Raw genomic sequence first — 15,285 nt, 5'->3', positions numbered from 1 at the left:
AGCTAAGGACCCTGGGACTAAACACCTCCCTCTGCAACTGGATCCTGGACATCCTGACGGGCCGCCCCCAGGTGGTAAGGTTAGGCAACAACACGTCTGCTACGCTGATCCTTAACACTAGTGCCCCTCAGGGGTGTGTACGTAGTCCCCTCCTGTACTCCCTATTCCCTCATGACTGCATGGCCAGGCACGACTCCAACACCATCATTAAGTTTGCTGACGACACAATAGTGGTAGGCCTGATCACCGACAATGATGAGAAAGCCTATAGGAAGGAGGTCAGAGACCTAGCAGTGTGTTGCCAGGACAACAACCTCTCCCTCAATGTGAGCAAGATGAAGGAGTTGATCGTGGACTACAGGAAAAGGAAGGCCGAACAGGCCCCCATTAACACCGACAGGGCTGTAGTGGAGCAGGTTGAGAGTTTCAAGATCCTTGGTGTCCACAACACCAACAAACTATCATGGTCCAAACACACCAAGACAGTCTCCCCCTCAGGAGACTGAAAAGATTTGGCATGCGTCCCCAGATCCTGAAAAAGTTATACAGCTGCACCATCGAGAGCATCCTGACCGGTTGCATCACCGCCTGGTATGGCAACTGCTCGGCATCTGACCGTAAGGCGCTACAGAGAGTAGTGCGTACAGCCCAGTACATCACTGGGGCCAAGCTTCCTGTCATCCAGGACCTCTATACTAGGCGGTGTCAGAGGAAGGCCCAAAACATTGTCAAAGACTCCAGTCACCCAAGTCATAGACTGTTTTCTCTGCTACCACACAGCAAGCGGTACCAGAGCGCCAAGTCTCGGACCAAAAGGGTCCTTAACAGCTTCTACCCCCAAGCCATAATACTGCTGAACAATTAATCAAATGGCCACCCAGACTATTTACATTGACCCCCCCCACCTCTCTATTTGTTTTGTACACTGTTGCTACTCGCTGTTTACTATCTGTGCAGTCACTTCACCCCTACCTACATGTACAAATTACCTCAACTAACCTGTACCCCCTCACATTGACTCGGTACCAGTACACCCTGTATATAGTCTCGTTATTTTATTGTGTTACTTTATATTATTTTTTACTTTAGTTTATTTGGTAAATATTTTCTTAACTCTTCTTGAACTGCACTGTTGGTTAAGGGCTTGTATGTAGGCATTTCACTATAAGGTCTACCTACACATGTTGTATTCGGCGCAGGTGACAAACAAAGTCACCTGCGCCGAATATGATATGAAATATGTTTTTAGAAATCTTTACAAATTAATAAAAAATTAAAAGCTGAAAGGTCTTGAGTCAAAAACTACTCAACCCCTTTACTATGGCAAGCCTAAATAGGTTAATGAGTAAAAATGTGCTTAACAAGTCACATAATAAGTTGCATGGACTCAATCTCTGTGCAATAATAGTGTTTAACATGATTTCTGAATGACTACCTCATCTCTGTACCCCACACATACAATTATCTGTAGGTCCCTCAGTCGAGCAGTGAATTTCAACCACAAAGACCAGGGAGGTTTTCCTATGCCTTGCAAAGAAGGGCACCTATTGGTAGACAATGAATATCTCTTTGAGCATGGTGAAGTTATGAATTACACTTTGGAAGGAAACCGCTCAAGGATTTCACCATGAGGCCAATGGTGACTTTAAAACAGTTACAGAGTTTAATGGCTGTAACAGGCGAAAACTGAGGATGGATCAACAACATTGTAGTTACTCCACAATACCAACCTAAATGACAGAGTGAAAAGAAGGAAGCCTGTACAGAATACAAATATTCAAAACCATGCATCCTGTTTTCAATAAGGCACTAAAGTAAAACAAAAAAATGTAGCAAAGAAAAGTACTTTATGACCTGAATACAAAGCATAATGTTTGGTGTGAATCCAACACAACACATCACTGAGTGCCACTCTTCCTATTTCCAACCATGGTGGCGGCTGCACCATGTTATGGGTATGAGTGTCATCAGCAAGGACTAGGGAGTTTATTAGGATGAAAATAAACGGAATAGAGCTAAGCACAGGCAAAATCCTAGATGAAAACCTGGTTCAGTCGGCAGTGGGAGCCAAATTCACCTTTCAGCAGGACAATAACCTAAAACACAAGGCCAAATATACACGTGTTGATTACCAAGATCACATTGAATATTCATGAGTGGCCTAGTTACAGTTTTGACTTAAATCGTCTTGAAAATCTATTGCAAGACTTGAAAATGGCTGTCTAGCAATGATTAACAATCAACTTGACAGAGATTGAAGAATGTACAATCCAGGTGTGCAAAGCTCTTAGAAAGACTCACAGCTGTAATCGCTGCCAAAGGTGATTCTAATGTATTGACTCTGTGGTGTGAATACTTCTGTAAATTAAATATTGTGCCAACATTTAGAAAAACATATTTTCACTTGTATGTACATGGGTGAGAATTGTGTGTACATGGGTGAGAAAAAACATATATATTTAATCAATTTTGAATTCAGGCTGTAACACAACAAAATGTGGAATAAGTCAAGGGGTATGAATACTTTCTGAAGGCATTGTATATACTGTATGTTGATTGTGTAAATTCTGTATCTATATATATATTGTCCATATATACTGGTTCTGTATATTGTTTATTGTGGCAGCACCATTTCACAGAGTCAATACCCCTTAATGACAAAGCGAAAACAGGTTTTTAGACATTTTTGCAAATGTACAGAAATAGCTAATTTACATAAATATTCAGACCCTTTGCTATGAGACTTCAAATTGAGCTCAGGTGCATCCTGTTTCCATTGATCATCCTTGAGCTGTTTCGACAACTTTATTGGAGTCCACCTGGGGTAAATTCAATTGATTGGACATGATTTGGAAAGGAACACACCTGTCTATATTAAGGTCCCCCAGTTGACATTGCATGTCGGAGCAAAAACTGAGGTCGAAGGAATTTTCCATAGAGCTCCGAGACAAGATTGTGTTTGAGGCACAGATCTGGGAAAGGGTACCAAAAAAAGTTCTGCAGCATTGAAGGTTCCCAAGAACACAGTGGCCTCCATCATTCTTAAATGGAAGAAGTTTGGAATCACCAAGAATCTTCCTAGAGCTGGGCGCCCAGCCAAACTGAGCAATTGGGAGAGAAGGGCCTTGTTCAGGGAGGTGACCAAAAACCCGATGGTCACTCTGACAGAGCTCCAGAGTCACTCTGTGGAGATTGGAGAACCTTCCAGAAGGACAACCATCTCTGCAGCACTCCACCAATCAGGCCTTTATGGTAAAGTGGCCAGACGGAGAGTGGCTCAGCCAGAGCCCGGACTTGAACCTGATCAAACATCTTTTGAGAGACTTGAAAATAGCTGTACAGCGACACTTCCCATCCGACCTTTTTAGGATCTGCAGAGAAGAATGAGAAAAACTCCCCAAATACAGGTGTGCCAAGCTTGTAGCGTCATACCCACGAAGACTCGAGGCTGTAATCTCTGCCAAAGGTGCTTCAACAAAGTACTGAGTAAAGGATCTGAATACTACTGAAAAAAAATAATAATTAATACATTTTAGAATAAGGCTGTAACGTAACAACAATTGGAAAAGGTCAAGGGGTCTAAATACTTTCCGAATGCACGGTAGGTTCATCCGAAAAAAAATCTAAAATTGATAAACAAAACAAAAACCTACTTTAATGATAAAGCTTATCTTGACGTATAGTCTATGCTTTGCAAAAGAAAATTGCACCCAGAAACACTTATTTTCGAAATAACCATTCCAGCTTCTCTTAGTCTCTAACCCAAAATAGTTCTGGTTTCAGTTGTTGCATTTTATCAAAGGTTACTGTCAAATCATCATATAAAGTACAGTACAATAAAAAGTGCAGTTCATTCTCAATCTCCCCTGAATCGCAAACAGTACATAGCTGCTCTTCTTCCATTATTGCATTAAACCTATCTTAATTGCCAGAGGAAGTATCCTGGTTCTCAACTAGGCACACAGTGACCTTTGGTTTCTTGTTAGGTGAGAGGTGACATAGGGTTAAAGATCATAGTTGTTTTTGATTTGGTTGTTCTGAGTTTTGGTTTAAGTCATATATCAGTTGGCCATTTTTCTTTGTAGCTTTCACTTGTGTTTGATCATGTTGACATCGTAACTTCTTTCTAAATATGTGTTGTAGATTCGCTTCCTTAAAAACGGAATTGAGTTCCTTTGTCCATGGGTAATTGAGTTCCTTTGTCCATGGATAATTGAGTTCCTTTGCCCATGGGTAATTGAGTTCCTTTGTCCATGGGTAATTGTGTTCCTTTGTCCATGGGTGATTGAGTTCCTTTGTCCATGGGTAATTAATTTCCTTTGTCCATGGGTAATTGTGTTCCTTTGTCCATGGGTAATTGTGTTCCTTTGTCCATGGGCAATACATTTCCTTTGTCCATGAGTAATTGTGTCCCTTTGTCCATGGGTAATTGTGTCCCTTTGTCCATGGGTAATTGAGTTCCTTTGTCCATGGGTGATTGAGTTCCTTTGTCCATGGGTAATTGTGTCCCTTTGTCCATGGGTAATTGAGTTCCTTTGTCCATGGGTAATTGAGTTCCTTTGTCCATGGGTAATTAATTTCCTTTGTCCATGGATAATTAATTTCCTTTGTCCATGGGTAATTGTGTTCCTTTGTCCATGGGTAATGAGTTCCTTTGTCCATGGGTAATTGAGTTCCTTTGTCCATGGGTAATTGTGTTCCTTTGTCCATGGGTAATTGTGTTCCTTTGTCCATGGGTAATTGAGTTCCTTTGTACATGGGTAATTGAGTTCCTTTGTCCATGGGTGATTGAGTTCCTTTGTCCATGGGTAATTGTGTTCCTTTGTCCATGGGTAATTCATTTCCTTTGTCCATGGGTAATTGTGTTCCTTTGTCCATGGGTGATTGTGTTCCTTTGTCCATGGGTAATTCATTTCCTTTGTCCATGGGTAATTGTGTTCCTTTGTCCATGGGTAATTGAGTTCCTTTGTCCATGGATAATTGTGTCCCTTTGTCCATGGGTAATTTAGTTCCTTTGTCCATGGGTAATTGAGTTCCTTTGTCCATGGGTAATTTAGTTCCTTTGTCCATGGGTAATTGAGTTCCTTTGTCCATGGGTAATTTAGTTCCTTTGTCCATGGGTAATTGAGATCCTTTGTACATGGGTATTTGAGTTCCTTTGTCCATGGGTAATTTAGTTCCTTTGTACATGGGTAATTTAGTTCCTTTGTCCATGGGTGATTGAGATCCTTTGTCCATGGGTGATTGCGTTCCTTTGTCCATGGGTAATTGAGTTCCTTTGTCCATGGGTAATTGCGTTCCTTTGTCCATGGATAATTGTGTTCCTTTGTCCATGGATAATTGTGTTCCTTTGTCCATGGGTAATTGTGTCCCTTTGTCCATGGGTAATTGTGTTCCTTTGTCCATGGGTAATGAGTTCCTTTGTCCATGGGTAATTGAGTTCCTTTGTCCATGGGTAATTGTGTTCCTTTGTCCATGGGTAATTGTGTTCCTTTGTCCATGGGTAATTGAGTTCCTTTGTACATGGGTAATTGATATCCTTTGTACATGGGTATTTGAGTTCCTTTGTCCATGGGTAATTGAGTTCCTTTGTACATGGGTAATTGAGTTCCTTTGTCCATGGGTGATTGAGTTCCTTTGTCCATGGGTAATTGTGTTCCTTTGTCCATGGGTAATTCATTTCCTTTGTCCATGGGTAATTGTGTTCCTTTGTCCATGGGTGATTGTGTTCCTTTGTCCATGGGTAATTAATTTCCTTTGTCCATGGGTAATTGTGTTCCTTTGTCCATGGGTAATTGAGTTCCTTTGTCCATGGATAATTGTGTCCCTTTGTCCATGGGTAATTGAGTTCCTTTGTCCATGGGTAATTGAGTTCCTTTGTCCATGGGTAATTTAGTTCCTTTGTCCATGGGTAATTGAGATCCTTTGTACATGGGTATTTGAGTTCCTTTGTCCATGGGTAATTTAGTTCCTTTGTACATGGGTAATTTAGTTCCTTTGTCCATGGGTGATTGAGATCCTTTGTCCATGGGTGATTGCGTTCCTTTGTCCATGGGTAATTGAGTTCCTTTGTCCATGGGTAATTGCGTTCCTTTGTCCATGGATAATTGTGTTCCTTTGTCCATGGATAATTGTGTTCCTTTGTCCATGGGTAATTGTGTCCCTTTGTCCATGGGTAATTGTGTTCCTTTGTCCATGGGTAATTAGTTCCTTTGTCCATGGGTAATTGAGTTCCTTTGTCCATGGGTAATTGTGTTCCTTTGTCCATGGGTAATTGTGTTCCTTTGTCCATGGGTAATTGAGTTCCTTTGTACATGGGTAATTGATATCCTTTGTACATGGGTATTTGAGTTCCTTTGTCCATGGGTAATTTAGTTCCTTTGTACATGGGTAATTGAGTTCCTTTGTCCATGGGTGATTGAGTTCCTTTGTCCATGGGTAATTGCGTTCCTTTGTCCATGGGTAATTGAGTTCCTTTGTCCATGGGTAATTGCGTTCCTTTGTCCATGGATAATTGTGTTCCTTTGTCCATGGGTAATTGTGTCCCTTTGTCCATGGGTAATTTAGTTCCTTTGTCCACGGGTAATTGTGTTCCTTTGTCCATGGGTAATTGAGTTCCTTTGTCCATGGGTAATTGTGTTCCTTTGTCCATGGGTAATTGAGTTCCTTTGTCCATGGGTAATTGTGTGTTTTATCCCAGTTGAATAACTTTTTTCTTATCCTGTCCTCTGGCATGTCGATAAGGCGGTTCCATAACCTAATCAGTTTACCCATGTCCTATTTCACAGGGCACCCAGCCCATGTCCTATTTCACAGGGCACCCAGCCCATGTCCTATTTCACAGGGCACCCAGCCCATGTCCTATTTCACAGGGCACCCAACCCATGTCCTATTTCACAGGGCACCCAACCCATGTCCTATTTCACAGGGCACCCAGCCCATGTCCTATTTCACAGGGCACCTAACCCATGTCCTATTTCACAGGGCACCCAGCCCATGTCCTATTTCACAGGGCACCCAACCCATGTCCTATTTCACAGGGCACCCAGCCCATGTCCTATTTCACAGGGCACCCAGCCCATGTCCTATTTCACAGGGCACCCAGCTCATGTCCTATTTCACAGGGCACCTAACCCATGTCCTATTTCACAGGGCACCTAACCCATGTCTCCTTGAATAGCCAGGCTTGGAACAAACGTATTCACTCCAAGGAAATGTTGTATGGCTCTATTTTGAATAAAGTTAGCTGTTTAGGATTATTTTGTGTGTGTGGTGCAGCATTCTGCATTCAGTGACGAAATACAGTTTCGCGGCAGCGGCTGCTCTGTGTCGGTGGTGTGTAACTCACCTCTTTATGGCGCAGCGTGCTGCTGGGTGTCTGTGTCTCGGTGTGTGTGTGTTGTGAGAACACCATCATGGCTTCGAGGCGCAGGGCCAGGTGTGTGTGCTGCTGTCTCTCTGCGTGGTCACACGGGGTTAACTTCTCCTCGTCCTCCACAAACAGGTCTGACCCAGCCTGGACCAGGAGCTAACACACACACACACACACACACACACACACACACACACACACACACACACACACACACACACACACACACACACACACACACACACACACACACACACACAAAAGGGCAAGAGAGAGGAAGAGTTAAAAGATGAGAGAAGTCAGTCTCTCTCTCTCTCTCTTACCTCTACACAGTATCTCTCTCTCTTACCTCTACACAGTCTCACTCTTTCTCTTACCTCTACACAGTCTCTCTCTGTCTCTTACCTCTACACAGTCTCTCTCTCTCTCTCTCTCTCTCTCTCTTACCTCTACACAGTCTCTCTCTCTCTTACCTCTACAGTCTCTCTCTCTCTTACCTCTACAGTCTCTCTCTTTCTCTTACCTCTACACAGTCTCTCTCTCTCTCTCTCTCTCTCTCTTACCTCTACACAGTCTCTCTCTCTCTTACCTCTACAGTCTCTCTCTCTCTTACCTCTACAGTCTCTCTCTTTCTCTTACCTCTACACAGTCTCTCTCTGTCTCTTACCTCTACACAGTCTCTATCTCTCTTACCTCTACAGTCTCTCTCTCTCTTACCTCTACACAGTCTCTCTCTCTCTTACCTCTACAGTCTCTCTCTCTCTTACCTCTACAGTCTCTCTCTTTCTCTTACCTCTACACAGTCTCTCTCTTTCTCTTACCTCTACACAGTCTCTCTCTGTCTCTTACCTCTACACAGTCTCTCTCTCTTACCTCTACACAGTCTCTCTCTCTCTCCTACCTCTACACAGTCTCTCTCTCTCTTACCTTTACAGTTTCTCTCTCTCTCGCTCTTACCTCTACACAGTCTCTCTCTCTCTCCTACCTCTACACAGTCTCTCTCTCTCTTACCTTTACAGTTTCTCTCTCTCTCGCTCTTACCTCTACACAGTCTCTCTCTCTCTCTCCTACCTCTACACAGTCTCTCTCTCACCTCTACACAGTCTCTCTCTCTCTCTCTTACCTCTAAAAAGTATATCTCGCTCTCTTACCTCTACACTCCCTCTCTCTCTCTTACCTCTACACAGTCTCTCTCTCTCTTTCTCTTACCTCTACACAGTCTCTCTCTCTCTCTCTCTCTTACCTCTACACAGTTCTTCATGCCAGCAGCAGCAGCGTAGTGTAGACAGGTGCTGTTCCTGTTGTCTGTAGCATTAATGTTAACCCTTTCATACTGTCCTCTGTCCAGCCTAGCCCCGGTCCAGCTCAGGATCATCTGGACACACACACAATATTGTTAGCACTCTAATGTATTTGTGTGTGTGTTCCTTGTGTGTATGTATTATTTGAGTGTGTCTGTGTATCTATACCTGTAGGCAGTCTGCCCTGCGTTGTTCGTCTCTCTGTGGTCTGGCCAGTCTGGGAGACAGTGCCCCCTCTGGCAGAAGCAGGATGTGCGCTCCCTGACACAACGCATGCAGACATGTCTCATTCTGCACGTTCCGCTTGTTAGGGTTCCCTTCTTTACTGAAAAGGAAGGACCTGGAGGGGGTGGGTGGGTGGGTGGGTGGGTGAGAGAGAGAGAGAGAGAGAGAGAGAGGTTTACCATCTTTACAGAAGAGGAACCGTCCTTTCATAGCATATTTTCAAAGCAGAGTGGACAGATGACAGGCATTCCAGTTCCAAGTCAACATTATGCTGGGGCTGCAGTCCTCAGGTAGTTTATATTCAACATCTCTGTCTGTCTACAGATCCATTTACTGATTACCTCCCCTTCATCATCTACTCCCTCTCTCCTCTCCTCTCCCCATCCCACTCTCTTCCTCCACCTCACGGCTCTCTACTCTCCCTCCCCTCTGCTGAATCTGTGAGAAACAGCATTTATCACACAGCAATAACCACTGTAGCAATAATCGCATAATCTGACACACAGGCAGAAAGACAGACTGAAATACATTCTGCTAAGTACACATCAGATAAGCGCACACTTCGGTCAAGTGCACTCAAACAGATGGCTGAATGGAAGAGTAATTTGATAGGCAGGAAGGTACCGAAATAGACCTGCAGTTAGCGAACTGGCCTTTAACACACACACACAATTAGCTGGCCTTTTCAACCCGCTTCCTCTGACCCCAGTAATCACCCAGAGAGAGAAAAGAAGGAGGGGAGGATCAGTGAAAGGAAGATAAAGAAATAGGCTCATTGACAGCCTGTCATCTCCTCCCAGGAGTCAGACTGCTAACACACTGGAACTCTCTCTTCATCTCTCTCCATCGCTCCCTGTATCCCTGAAACATATCTAAGGGGTGTTACCTGAGCAGACGTGTCATGGCGTGCCTGCAGGTGTAGTGGAGGGGTGTGTTGTGTTGGTAGGTCTCTCCGTAGGACGCGTTGGGGTCCAGCCCCTCTCTGAACTGGCTGTTGCCCTCGTACAGTTGCCATGCCAACGCCTCGTCCCCGCTGACTAGAGCCTTCCGGAACTTAGTGGCTGTGTTCCCCATCACTGCCCTACAGGGGGCGTCGCACTGGGATCATTCAGCACAATTAATCACCTTTATCATTCAGAATTTATATATATATATGTGTGTGTTAATAACATACACTACCAGTCAACATTTTTAGAACACCTACTCATTCAAGGGTTTTTCTTTATTTTGACTATTTTCTACATTGTCATCAAAACTATGAAATAAATCATATGGAATCATGTAGTAACCAAAAAGGTGTGCGCCACAATTGACATGCCTGAGTTAAGAGGACCTGGTGAAACTCTACTTTAGAATTGGCTTTAGTAACAAGGAAATCCTTGTTCCTTTAGCACATAATAACCATATTATAAGTTGTCCCTGTCATGGTGCCTTTCGATTTCCTACAATTTTATAGTCATTATTATTCCTTGTTTGTTATTATAGCTAAGATTCAATGGAGGTTATTGGTCAGCGTAGAGATGAGATTGGGAATGGGTGGCTGGGAGCGCATCAGACACTTCTCTGAGGTGTGTGTGGGGATTCCACTCATCTCACTTCAGTCTCTCGTGGATCCACTTTGCCCAAGTAGACCACCACCAGCCACTATATTTTAATTAAATAAAATTAAACAAGGTAATACAAGCTAATCGCAATACTTAAGTGACAGTCTGTCTCCAATGTATGTACAATGACATAATTCACAGACTTTTGGTACATTAGTTGCAGCTTAATAGCCCTAAAAACCATAGCACCTCAAAGTAAAAGAAGTACTTTGCTTTACGTTTTTTGTGTTTTCTGTTAAAACCTGTTGAGTGTAGGGGGCAGTAAGGGGCAGTATTTTGATGTTGGATGAAAAACGTACCCAAATGAAACTGCCTATTTCTCAGGCCCAGAATCTAGAATATGCATATAATTGTCAGATTAGGATAGAAAACATTCTAAAATTTCCAAAACTGTCAAAATATTGTCTGTGAGTATAAAAGAACTGATATTGCCTGCCTTCGCTCCATTTAAAGAGATACCAACCAGATTCCTTTTCCTATGGTTTCCCCATGGTCTTTAGACATAGTTTCAGGCTTTTATTTTGAAAAATGAGCAAGAAAGATCACATTGCGTCATTGGACGGCTGGGTGCCAGCAGCGTTTTGCATGTGCAACAGCTTGGAGTAGACATTTTCTCTCTCTCTCCTATTGAAGAAGCTACAGTCCCGGTTGAAATATTATCGATTATATATTGTAAAAACAACCTGAGGATTGATTATAGAAACCGTTTGACATGTTTCTACGAACTTTACGGATACTATTTGGAATTTTCGTCTGCCCGGTCGTGACCGCTCGAGCCTGTGGATTTTTGAACATAACGCGCCAAACAAATGGAGGTATTTTGGATAGAAAAATAATCTTTATGGAACAAAAGGAACATTTATTGTGTAACTGGGAATCTCGTGAGTGCAAACATCTGAAGATCATCAAAGGTAAGCAATTCATTTTATTGCTTTTCTGACTTTCGTGACCAATCTACTTGGCTATTTGTAATGTTTTGTCTGCTGAGAGAGATGTCCTTACATAAACGCTTCGTATGCTTTCGCCGAAAAGCTTTTTTGAAATCTGACACACCAGGTGGATTAACAACAAGCTAAGTTGTGTTTTGCTATATTGCACTTGTGATTTCATGAAAATTAAATATTTTTAGTAATTTAATTTGAATTTGGCACTCTGCAATTCAGCGGATGTTGACGAAAATGATCCCGGTATGGGATGGGTGCATCAAGAAGTTGAATGTCTGCTCAGGCCACATGCTCACACGCTCTATATGTTTTGTACACTCAGGATACAATGCATTTTGAAAGTATTCAGACCACTTGACTTCCTCCACATTTTGTTACGTTACAGCCTTATTCTAAAATTGATAAAATAAAAATGTTCAATAAAAATAAAAATTTTCCCTCATCAATCTACACACAATACCACATAATGACATCACAATGCCACATAATGACATCACAATACCACATAATGACAAAGCGAAAACAGGTTTTTAGACATTTTTGCATATCTATATAAAAAAAAAAATGAAATATCACATAAATGCAGTACCAGTCAAAAGTTTGGACACACCTACTCATTCAAGGGTTTGTCTTTATGTTTACTATTTTCTACATTGTAGAATAATAGTGAAGACATCAACACTATGAAATAATACATTTGGAATCATGTAGTAACCAAAAAAGTGTTAAACAAATCAAAATATATTTTAGATTCTTCAAAGTAGCCACCCTTTGCCTTGATGACAGCTTTGCACACTCTTGGCATTCTCTCAACCAGCTTCACCTGGAATGCTTTTCCAACAGTCTTGAAGGCGTTACCACATATGCTGAGCACTTGTTATCTGCTTTTCCTTCACTCTGCTGTCCAACTCATCCCAAACCATCTCATTTGGGTTGAGGTCGGGTGATTGTGGAGGCCAGGTCATCTGAGGCAGCACTCCTTCACTCTCCTTCTTAGTCAAATAGCCCTTACACAGCCTAGAGGTGTGTTGGGTCACTGTCCTGTTAAAAAACAAATGATAGTCCCACTAAGCGCAAACCAGATGGAATGGTGTATTGCTGCAGAATGCTGTGGTAGCCATGCTGGTTAAATGTGCCTTGAATTCTAAATAAATGACAGACAGTATCACCAGCAAAGCACCCCCACACCATCATACCTCCTCTTCCATGCTTCACGGTAGAAACTACACATGCGGAGATCATCCATTTACCTACTATGCATCTTACAAAGACATGGCGGTTGGAACCAAAAATCTCACATTTGGACTCATCAGACCAAAGGACAGATTTCCACTGGTCTAATGTCCATTGCTCGTGTTTCTTGGCCCAAGCAAGTCTCTTCTTCTTATTGGTGTCCTTTAGTAGTGGTGTCTGCAGCAATTTGACCATGAAGGCCTGATTCATGCAGTCTCCTCTGAACAGTTGATGTTGAAATGTGTCTGTTACTTGAACTCTGTGAAGCATTTATTTGGGCTGCAATTTCTGAGGCTGGTAACTCTAATGAACTTATCCTCTGCAGCAGAGGTAACTCTGAGTTTTCCTTTCCTGTGGTGGTCCTAATGAGAGCCAGTTTCATCATAGCGCTTGGTTTTTGCGACCGCACTTGAAGAAACTTTCAAAGTTATTGAAATGTTACGGATTGACTGACCTTCATGTCTTAAAGTAATGAAGGAGTGTTGTTTCTCTTTGCTTATTTGAGCTATCCATGCCATAATATGGACTTGCTATTTTACCAAATAGGGCTATCTTCTGTATACCAACCCTACCTTGTCACAACACAACTGATTAGCTCAAACGCATTAAGGAAAACAATTCCACAAATTAACTTTTAACAAGGCACATCTGTTAATTGAAATGCATTCCAGGTGACTAACTCATGAAGCTGGTTGAGATAATGCCAAGAGTGTGCAAAGCTGTCATCAGGGCAAAGGGTGGCTACTTTGAAGAATCTCAAATATAAAATATCTTTTGATTTGTTTAACACCTTTTTGGTTACTACCTGATTCCATGTGTGTTATTTCATATTTTTGATGTTGTCACTATTATTCTACAAGAAAATAGTAAAAATAAAGAAAAACCCTGGAATGAGTTGTACTGTATATGGAATAATACAATACATTCATGTAATAATTCATCACTAATTTGAATCTTTGATAATAATAAACACTTACCTCCGCTATTCAGTCCTCACCTCCTCTTCCTCTCCTACACCTCCTCTTCCTCTCCTCCACTACTCACAGCTCAGACATGGCCCACACCCTCACCCTGCAGAGAGAGAGAGAAAGAGAGAGAAGGGGGGGGGGGTCAATTAATCAATCAACTAATCTATCAATTTATGAAACATCCAACATGACTAAGTTACTGATTAACTGAACAGGGTTAATATTAATTGCCATGTCTACTATATAAGCTACAGTATCTGGATCCACAGACCCCATCATTTATAAACAGTCTCTGTGTTCCACCATTTTCTGCTCCAGTAAGTCTGCTGTAGACAGGGAGTGTGTGTGTGTGTGTGTGTGTGTGTGTGTGTGTGTGTGTGTGTGTGTGTGTGTGTGTGTGTGTGTGTGTGTAGGTGGGGGGCTACCGATAGTTTATAGGTCACGCTGTCTGTTCTACTCTCAACTCCACACAGCTTCAGCTGCTTCCAGCACACTTCGCCTCCCTCTCTCCCCTCACATTATTGCAGCATCCTCAAACCAATAATCACAGTTTTCCATTGACAAAAAATATAATTAACAACCACTGGCTTTTGGTGGCATGTTGTGTTTATAACAGACAGCTTGTGTTTATAACACATAGCTTCATAATACAAAATGTATCACACACAAAGTGTTTATAAGCGTATTATAATGAAGTTGGCTAAACACAATAAGTTGCCAGCCAGCTACTTACATTTTCACACCAGGGAGAAGTACCAAGAACAATAAACAGTGTAAAAGTGTCAGACTCAAGACAAAGAGAAGTTAGCTGGCTAGTGCACATAGTCTGTCAGCCTGACTTCTCTAACGTACTGTAGCTAGCTATATCGTCGTCAGTCCATGCGGCCACCTGCCATGTAGCCTACGGCTAAACCATTAACTTTGGCTGGTGGCTTTATTTGGTGCTGTCTGGCTCTTTCACCAGGTCAGTATGGACAGACTTGCTCACTTGTTCGCTAGCTACGACCTAGCCATTCATGACTAGCTAACAATAATAGCTAGTCATAGCTACATGGCTAGCTGCCACCGTTCTGCTAGCTAGCTACATCTGGCTGACGTGAATGTCTGTGGTGTAGTTAAACGCGATGCCAAGTTATGCTGGTTCAAGCTGATGCTATGGCTGTGGTTTATTTTAACAGCTAGTGTCTGTCTTGGTGGGCCTCAATTCAGCCTTGTCAAATCATTATAATTCTAGCTACTTAGCTACAACTGGCTAACAGCTAGCTAGCTAATGACAGCAGTGGAAGCATCTAGCTGATAGCTAACACCCATCATTAGCTACTTAGCTATCAAGCTACTTACAAACATCGATTCATTTGGACATCAGTTGGACATACAAACATTCATAATACCGTTATTTCATAATTTTCCTTCTCGACTCCCCACCATCATCTCCTTCTTTCTTTCTCTCTCCAATCTCAGTTCTTCTCAGTGATGATGCGAGATGCTGCTGTTTCTGTTGTTGCTGGCAGGAAAAGGCATCATACGCATGAGCAGCACAAGCTGTCGCTGGCCATTTACACATGATTGTTCAATACATGTCTCTGTCTCCTTGTCTTCCTTTATCAGAGATCGGTAGAATAGTTGTTTTAAAAAATG

The 15,285-nt window shown here is 42.3% G+C and overlaps 1 protein-coding gene across 1 annotated transcript in view; it reads right to left on the bottom strand.

The window, feature by feature from the left end:
• Positions 1-15,185, bottom strand: part of LOC110496511 (ankyrin repeat and IBR domain-containing protein 1) — a 32,468-nt gene extending 17,283 nt beyond the window's left edge. Inside the window, exons 1-6 of the mRNA XM_036953238.1 lie at positions 15,039-15,185; positions 13,657-13,750; positions 9,785-9,996; positions 8,842-9,013; positions 8,616-8,747; positions 7,349-7,528 (exon numbers count right to left, since the gene is read on the bottom strand). Of these exons, the coding sequence (XP_036809133.1) occupies positions 7,349-7,528; positions 8,616-8,747; positions 8,842-9,013; positions 9,785-9,972 (672 nt within the window). The 5' untranslated portion in view covers positions 9,973-9,996; positions 13,657-13,750; positions 15,039-15,185. The remainder of the gene's footprint in view (positions 1-7,348; positions 7,529-8,615; positions 8,748-8,841; positions 9,014-9,784; positions 9,997-13,656; positions 13,751-15,038) is intronic.
• Positions 15,186-15,285: the final 100 nt, after the last annotated feature.

The sequence above is a fragment of the Oncorhynchus mykiss genome, chromosome 18, assembly GCF_013265735.2.
Source record: "Oncorhynchus mykiss isolate Arlee chromosome 18, USDA_OmykA_1.1, whole genome shotgun sequence".
Lineage (NCBI taxonomy): Eukaryota > Metazoa > Chordata > Actinopteri > Salmoniformes > Salmonidae > Oncorhynchus > Oncorhynchus mykiss.
This window is presented reverse-complemented; position numbering and strand designations above follow the sequence as displayed.